This window comes from Physcomitrium patens, chromosome 2 (assembly GCF_059467195.1).
Source record: "Physcomitrium patens ecotype Gransden chromosome 2, ASM5946719v1, whole genome shotgun sequence".
NCBI classification, from domain to species: domain Eukaryota; kingdom Viridiplantae; phylum Streptophyta; class Bryopsida; order Funariales; family Funariaceae; genus Physcomitrium; species Physcomitrium patens.
The window spans coordinates 6,864,665-6,873,805 of record NC_143411.1 but is presented as its reverse complement, the minus strand read 5'-3'; the positions used below and the strand labels follow the sequence as shown (position 1 = coordinate 6,873,805).

The 9,141-nt window shown below is 32.6% G+C and overlaps 1 protein-coding gene across 5 annotated transcripts; it reads right to left on the bottom strand.

The window, feature by feature from the left end:
- Window positions 1-3,183: 3,183 nt before the first annotated feature.
- LOC112278814 (NADH dehydrogenase [ubiquinone] flavoprotein 2, mitochondrial) lies at window positions 3,184-7,739 on the bottom strand. 5 transcript variants are annotated; one of them, XM_024512611.3, is made up of 11 exons: window positions 7,499-7,738; window positions 7,027-7,043; window positions 6,365-6,415; window positions 5,882-5,947; window positions 5,359-5,475; window positions 5,088-5,165; window positions 4,774-4,879; window positions 4,481-4,527; window positions 4,139-4,216; window positions 3,850-3,915; window positions 3,184-3,623 (listed from the first exon to the last, which is right to left on the bottom strand). In XM_024512611.3, the coding sequence occupies exons 1-11, from the start codon at window positions 7,629-7,631 to the stop codon at window positions 3,516-3,518; spliced, it is 867 nt and encodes a 288-aa protein (XP_024368379.1). In that variant the 5' UTR covers window positions 7,632-7,738; the 3' UTR covers window positions 3,184-3,515. The 5 variants fall into 5 exon arrangements, with proteins under 5 accessions (XP_024368379.1, XP_090100935.1, XP_090100933.1 ...); XM_090244809.1 differs by having other exon boundaries at window positions 7,027-7,182; window positions 7,499-7,704; XM_090244807.1 differs by having other exon boundaries at window positions 6,876-7,043; window positions 7,499-7,704.
- Window positions 7,740-9,141: the final 1,402 nt, after the last annotated feature.

The window sequence follows — 9,141 nt, the reverse complement described above, 5'->3', positions numbered from 1 at the left end:
TTTTTCTTATATTATAAAAAACCCATGCATACTACTCAATTTTTTTGAAAAAAGAACGGCAATCACAAAATGAAGAATATGGTTGATAAAAAAAATTAGTATTTTAATAAATATATTTGTTTAACTATAATAGAGTTTGTGCAGCTAAAATCTTATGCAACATGTACTAAAGATCAAATTCTTTCTTTAGATCCTTTATCTTGTTTTAAAATAGATATTTTCTTAGGACCAAAAAATTAAAAAGCCTATATTATATTAGATTTATGAGTCTCAAGTTGTTTTTATAGACAAAGACTTTATTAAAAACCAAGAAGTATTTTTATCAAAAAAAACTAAGCTTGTACATATAGAAGTCATAAATGGTTGTTTATTATCTTTTGGAGATGTTATCTATATAACCATTTCTATAGATGTAATAATTAATTGTTATAATAATTTAATAATATTTAATATAAAAAATCTAACTATGTAGCTTTTTATTTAAGAATTTTCTTAGCAGCTAAACTAAATTATAAGATTTGCAATAAAGAACTTCTTAAAATTACAGATTTATTTTAAGATTCACCTTATTATTTAGAAGGTATCTCTAATTTAGTAACTATTTATATAGATCACAAGAATCTTGAATATTTCATATTAGCACATGATTTAAATTGTTGCAAAACTTGTAAGAGCATATCTTTGTCAAGATTTAAAATCAAGATCACTTATCAACAAAGAAATCAATAAGGTTTCCTAGATGTTTATTTTAGATGTTCTTATCTTATATTAAAAAAAAAACGATCAATAAAAAATTAATCTTTTGAAGCTAAAATAATTTAATTTTGAGTAATGAAATCAATATTAGTTGTTGATTCTACCTTTCTAAATCAAGTCAAATTAAATAGATCCTCAACTCTTTTTCATGATTTCAAGTATACTTCTTTTTAGTCTCATGAGAGTTTTAAGTTTGAGTCAAGAATAATCTTTTCTATTTTAAAAGATGCTTATATGTTTTAATGATGAAACTTGATTATGTGCTCTTCAAACTTCTCATAATTTTTCAATTATTTTGGATATAATTTCTATCAAGGTTTTTGAGAATCTTTTTTAAGATATTGAAAAGTGACATAAAAATATTTTTGGCTTTCAATTCTCAAACTAATGGATACATGAAATGAGTGAATCAAGTTTTCGAACACTATTTGAGTTTTATTATCAATTAATATTAACAAAATTAAACAATTATTATTTTATTGTCAAAGTTTATTTATAATAACATAGTTTATTCTTCTATTTAATAAACTACTTTTTAAGCTAATTATAGTTATAATGCATGACTTTATACTTTTAACCTTATAAAAATTAAATATCTTGTAACAAAAGATTGATAAATTGTTTATCAAGGCTATATTCAACAATAAAAACACAATCAAAGGAAGTTCAAGAACAAAAATAAATCAACGTAGATATCTATTGAATAATCTCAAAGTTTATATTAGCAAAAGATTATGATTATTTTTTCATAATTTTAAGATATTTTTTTTTTGTATCGAGTTATATTAATATAGATTGGGACAAGTTTTTATTTGTAAAAAAATTAATTCAATTGCATATCAATTAAATCTATCCAAATTTATAAAGAACAATCTTATATTCTATGTATTTCTTCTTGAGCTATAAAAATTAGTAGATAGATTGAAAATAAAGATATGTACTACTTCTTCCAATAGAAGTGATAAAAATCAAGGATTTGAATTTATAAAAGTCTTAGATTCAAAGTGATACCATAATAGATTGAAATTTCTTATATATTTGTATGGATATGCCAAAATATATTGAAATATCTTGTACATTTGTAGCACTAAGAAGATAAAGAATCAACAACTAATAGATTTAACTTAAGAACTATTATTTGCTAACTTACTAGATAAAGTATTGAGATTTTTAAAGCCTTCAAGCCAATATAATAAGAATGAAGATTCTCAAAAATGACATATATTTCCTCAAATAGATAGCAAGATATAATATATTTGGTATTGTAACTTTTGAAGAGACTTCCAAAATTTGATAATATTATTAGATGTAGGAACCACTATTAATGGTGTTTCAAATATTTTATTTGAAAAAAGTTATGAAGGCCTCAACAATGACCAAATATGAGATTAGTCTTCATGTTTAGATATAGAATTTTCTTGATGGCCAAGAAAACCTATCAACTACATTCAAAGACAACAATGATTAAAGTATGTGACAAATACAATTTATTGGCTCTTCAACATATGATCACCACTCCTTGTAGAGCTTGTCTCTAAAAAGGATGATAATGTTACAAACATATATAATTTCTTAGATTTAAAAGAGTTAAATAGAAGTAAATAAATTTCATAATATCTCATAGACGACCTTTTTAGAAGTTTTATAGACTCACATTTGATTTTATACTTGTCTATAAATGATTGATAGATTGAAAACTTGGCCAAGTGAGCCATGTGTTGTACATATTGGTGACTTGTGATACAAGTTGGCAACATTGTACACATGTAGGAAACTTGTCTTACAAATTGGACACATGTCTCGCAAGTTAGACACATATTAGAGGTCCTAGAGAATGCTATCATGTAGCTTCTAGTTAGCTAGTATATTGAGGCAAAAGTAAAGCTTTCTTCATTCTTGTCAACATCTTTCTTGTCTTTAGACTTATTTCAAGAGTCTTTAGTCTTCTTATCTTTTGCAATAGTTATTCTAGTTTTAATATTATACTATCTTTGAGTGAATATATATATATATATATATATATATATATATAATAACACAAGAGTGTATTGATTTTTTGCTTGTTTGTGATTCCCAAATATTCAATGATTTCCAGTAACATGCAATCTTAAAACTTGAATTGAATTGAACACTCATAAATATTACTGAAATGTTACCTGACTCAACATGAAAACCAACGAAAAGAAATACAAGCGGGCGTAGAAGGAAACTAAATTTTGTTGTGCTTTTAAAACGTGAAACGATCTCAAAGTAGTGTCATTTTTTCAAATCTTTTCACACTTTTGTTACAATTTATTCTTGTTCGTAACCAAGCAAGAACCGTGCTGTGAGCATCATCAATTCAAGCACCTAATACACACATCATACAACACTTGTAGGTAGGAAGGATAGCAAGGTAACCATCGACCATGTCAACTTAAACTGGAATGGAAGGGAAACAACCTACTTTTGAATATTAAGCAACATATAATATAGATAGAAAAAAGAAGTAGGGCTCGGCCGTGCGGATCTAAGTGAACAACATCCATTCTTTTGTCAAAACCATCGCTTCGAACAAAAGAATTCTTGAAACCTCACCAAGAACCACCACTACTCACACAAAAACTTAAGATCATCTTTTAATCTAATAAGATAGGGGAAGTTGCGAACTCAACAGCATAATTAGTAAGGCTTTGGCAGGTTTTTTTTTTACAAATAGACATCATCGGAACCTCAACGAAGTAACGGAGAATATGTTCACACAAGATGACAATGACCACTCAGCACGCATCTAAGTCCCGACAAGCAGGTGCTCTAGGTTCTGTCAACAACGTCGTGTTGCCACCTGCTGGCCCGCAATTGATCCTTTCTGGGTGTTGTGTGCCCCACTACATCCCAAACAATACAAAAGTCAGCATAACAACCATCGTGCATAAACACCCTAAAACCCTAAACCAACTCATGAAGTGAAACATCAGAATCCTGCTGCTCACTTACCGAAATTGAGGTTAAGCATCGTACACTTCAAGACATAAGGACAGGACTAGGTTCATTCGAGGATAAACTGAGCGGATTTCCCATAAAGTGAAGTTTTCTAAGAAGTAAATAAGATACCTTGGGTTTCTTTCCCTGTCTCAACTCCTCCACCAACTCCACAACTCGTTCGGTAGTTAAATCCTCCTAGAAAACAAACAATGAGGTTTAATGCAGCAGTCAGTATACAAGGCATATCTTAAAAAGCCAAGAGGAACTGCACGAAAATTTCACCAAATAGACAGTCATGATCTCATTCACGCGAGATTGAGAATAAAGCAAAAATTGTAATTCATAGGTATTCTTTGTATTGTACCCAAACGTCACGTGCCCTGACAATAAAGAAAAAGCAGATGAGACCAAAACTCACATAGTAATTGTAAGAGTAGCCTTCAACACCATTGGAGTAGTCAGCAACAACAATCATTGGAGCATTCACACAGGAGCCCTACAATTCAAATAAAACCAGTTAATAAGTGGAGAAGTAATCCACACTTCAAAAAGACAATTCCGAATCAGGCCTACCATACACATACTAAACTGAATGATCACAGGGTTTAAACTAAGCAGGAGCTATCAAAACCTGCAATAAAGAATCCTATACGTGAAGATCACAACACTAATCTTACGGTTCAATCCAAACTTCACTACGCCCCTTTTGACAATGCAAGGCTTCATTCTGAAGATCCTGAAGGGAAGCAAACAAATATACCATGCACTCTACTTCACCCACGGAAAACAAACCGTCCTTTGTAACTTCTGCAAGTGTTTACGTTAGCTGTTAGTTTTTCAAAATTGTCTTATCCAAATGCCCAACTAATTGCAGACTGTCCATTTTCAAGACGAAAGGGCGAATAACCAACGTAACAACACAACCAAGAGAAGAAAGTGCAAGAAGCTTTAAAACAGGCATCACAAGTCAAACGGATGGGATATACATAAAATACACCAGATGAAGTGGGCCAATCATGCAGTCACTACGAAACGAACAGCAAATGGACGCACCATTCCGAGCTACATTCAAATGCTTCAGGAGAGCGTCCTCAATCTCTCGAGATCCTCGCAGCATGCATGGTGTAGTTCCACACACGAGTAAATGATACCTGCCAACCTGTCCACCATGAAGGGCATCAACACACACCCTGCAACAGAGATTTCAATGCCTAGAAAAATATAGGCTGTTTCATGTGGAAGATCCTTGAGAAATCAAGGAATATTTTACTGTCAACCATAATTCATTAAGCATAGCAATTCACAATTAACATTCAAAGCTTCAACGTTCACAACATAATAAACAAAGGCTATATAACGATAATTACTGGTTGACGATTGAACATGGAGTAGAAAGTAGCCACTTCGTACACACGAATTGGTGCATATCCAACTATCTCTGCAATCTTCAGTAGCGATACAAAGTCAACCCAAAGTATAAATTCCAGGACAACATTTAATTTAATGATGTCGGCTGCAGCATAGGAGCACAACATGCTAACTTACGTTTTGCAACCATTGCAAAGATTTGTAAGGCAACTCCTCTCATGAATGTCAAAGTAAAAAAGGATGCACTGTGTGAAACACCCAAATATTTACCCTATTCATGGCCTGTACTGGAAGCCATCCACCTTGCTGCTGTTGAGCTAAATCGAGCAAAGGAATAACTGCAGATTGTTTGTAGTTCTTAGGATAATGGGAGAGCAATTCCTTAACCTGGCCTCGCAAACAGAGTACTCAATAAATTAGGAAACACAACAAACGCTAAGTTGCGACTACGAGAAATCCAACAGATAATTCGTCCCGTTCAGAACATCGGCTCAGAACAACCAACAAAGCAGGCAGACCGGCACAATACGGGGCAGCATCGCAACTAAATATTTCTAAGCGAAGGTACAACAAATTTGAAAATGACCCCAAGAGCTAGGGTGCATTAACCCCATACAACGTAAATTAATAACAAAATGATAAAAATAAAGGTAAGAACCACATTCAAAACTAGTCTCCTCTGCAAAAGCACGAGAATGTAGACATCGGAAACAGCAGCCTTGTTTTCATGTACAGACGTATCCATAAAGATCAATAAAAGAAAACACAGTGTTCGCTAAGGCCATAAACACACCTTTTCCATGTTCGCTGGAGTGAAATCCCATTTCAAATCAGGATTGTTATCTGGCGTATTTACGTGCTGTCACACCCACAATGGGTGCCATTTCAGCACTACAGAAGTGTGGGAAACCTATCTTCGTGCTCCATGTCAATGTTGACAGTGATAGCACTGCTTGGTGAGGAATAGCTGTGGTTGAAACAAAGCAAATTTCGGAGCTAAATGGCAAAACCGAGGAGCAAAATAGCAATTCATTCCAGTTACCTTTCAAGAAGAGATATGTGCCTAGCTGGCGTAGATGTGGATGTATGCATCTTTTGGAAGGAGGTTGTTATCATAAAAAAGGGAATGCGTATTCTATTGTACTTACTCAAGCTTCTTAACTCGCTATGGTATGGTACAGTTATTTTATGAAAACATAAATGCTAGAGCTTAGACTATGATAAATAAATAAGTAAATAAAAGCCCACGTGTACGTAATGCCCATTAAAAACGTACCGCAAATGTCGCAGTAGAGTAGCTCCTACTCAGATCTTCTCGTCTTCGAATCTGTTGCACATTGAACAATGAATAAAAATATATTTGTTAAAGATAACTATAGTGCGACTACTTAAAATTGAGGACCAATTGGCAACTTTCTCAGGCTCTGCCACAATAGACGATGGACCCCTTATCCAAGAAAGCATGCCCATGACGCTTCTTTTACAGGAAACTTTCAAAATGAAATAAAACAATCACTGTGGTGGGGCTGGGAGATTCAAGTAGCAAGAGTCGGAAATGGGAAATCCGGGATGAGAGAGTGTTTCGTATTAAAGCAAAAAATTAAAAGCATCCTGTCGATTCAGATGAACTATATAGATATATATATCGTCCATAACAAGGCAATAGACGCCGACAGTGGGTTTACTTGACAGAGTGCACAAATGACCTGGAACTACGTCCAAGAGCACCAAAATTTCTTAAAGCAATTAATTAAATAAAATTTATTAGAGTGTCAAAGACAACATACTAATGAACTACTCGGACACAATTTCATTTCCCCGGCAAACACCGAAAAGTCAGATTTTTTAGAGGCTGACTGCGCTCCCAGATCCTGCCTGACGATAGAAAGACCCCGCATAATTTCGAAGCAAAACATATCTCTGTGAAAATTTAGCAACCTTCAACATTCCGAAACCTGTAACATTCCACAAAGGAGACACTTGAAAAGACGTAAATTCACGACACAGAGTCCGAGGATCCTCAGCAAAACCAATGAACTTCCAGTCGATCCCAGACACTTCGATCAGGAAACAATTAGCAAACTCAGGTCATTCCTTCACAACCAACAATGCAAAAAAATAACCATCAGATACCATAAAAATGAATCAGAAAACCATGCAAAATAAGAATGATCTTGGAGGAATAAAAAAACACACCATAATCCATAAACACCAATTCATGAGACTACAAAATTCTCAAAAACTCGGAAACCTCCAATTTCTCACGCATGCAGCAGACCGCATTCCAACAGAAACCACGTGCAACCACCCGACGAAGATCCGCACACAGTTCAAGAGACCAAATGAAAATCTGCAGCATTAAACCCCTAAGAATAATCAACCCACCCACGAATTCTTACTCCGATAATACCTGAGTGGAGACGCGAGCCAGGGAGTGCGGGGCTGGCGCTCTTCTGCTGTGCCACCCCTGCACTGTAGCAGTAGTAGTAGTAGTAGTAGTAGTAGTACGCAGCATCCACAGAGCCCGAGTGGCAACCCTCCATGGCCTCATTTTTCCTCTCCCTCCCTCGCGAGAGCAGTGGGTAGAACTGCAACGAAGCTCTGAAAACACAACACACACACTAACATACAAAAACGAAAGAAAGAAGGAAATAATATAGAAAGTGAACGGAGCTGAGGTCAGATTCGTAGATAATGAGGGTGAAATGCGAAGATCTGGCTGATACAAAGACCATCTATGCCTCGGGAAGATGAGGAGGAGGTGAGGCTATTGTCTTGAGTTATTACCATTCAATGCTCTTCATGGTCTTAACTTTTACAAAACCCATAATGTTGTCGTTGTTTTTTATTTTATTATTATTATTATTATTATTATTATGTTTGTGCCTTGTATTTTTCTTGAACAGATATGTTTGCACTTATGGGTTGTCCGTATTTTACTGTAGAACAAAATATGTGTTTGCAATTAGGTTTTTTTTTTAAAAATAAAATTAAAATTAAAAATGGCTTAGGATTTGCAATCAAAACGTTTGGTAGCTTTAAAAAAGAAAAAAAGAGTTGTATATAAAAGAGAATTAATTGATACGTTTATTACATGGTTATTGCTTTACATTGATGTTTTTTATTATTTTTATCAATGCATGTGTGAAACAAATAATGAAAAAGTAAAACTGAAATATAAGTTCTTGAAATTAATATTTAATAATATCACTATTTTATTTGTGGAATTGTTGTAAAACATGATCATGAAATTAACAAGTATGATTTTCTATAAGTAGACATTTATTTGTAGATGTAAGTTAGATTGGAAAATCAGGGTTGCTCTCAAATTTCAAAGGCATTGTGTTGTTAATTGTCATTCTTATCACAATGCATTTGTTTTCTACTTTATGTTACTATTTGATTAGAAGCACTAGATTATGATGTTCTCATTAAGCTTGTTATAATTTAGGATTACCTTATTAAGTTTCAAATTAACAATCACTCAAACTCTACAATTTTTAGTGAGAATATGATAAAAGCTACAAATATATCAGTATGAAGTTTTAGGATTTGAAGTACACATGAGATATATGGATTATTGTTTGTTACTTTGAAAATTGTGTTTGTCTAACTTTCAAACTAAAGAATAATGACATGAAATTTGTTAAAAGGTATTATAAAGTAATATATATATATATATATATATATATATATATTTTAAGTATAACTTAACTTATGGTATTATATATAGAGAGATATATATCTTATTAAATTAAAAAAAATAATATCTAATTGCACTATAGAAAATATCATTTTTTAATTTTTTCAAATTATTGGTTTGAAACGTTTTTAAAATTTTAAGATGAATAATTATGCTAGCACAATTATACAACTACTGAATTATCAAAAGTTGTGTAACATGGTCTATAACATTCAAACATTATATGAAAACATCATGTCTTTAACATTCTACACCTAAAAAGTATATTTAAAATCTTTTAGTTAGTTGCTATAATATTATCAATAAAATAAAAATAAAAATATTTTATATTTATCTAAAAATGATAAATT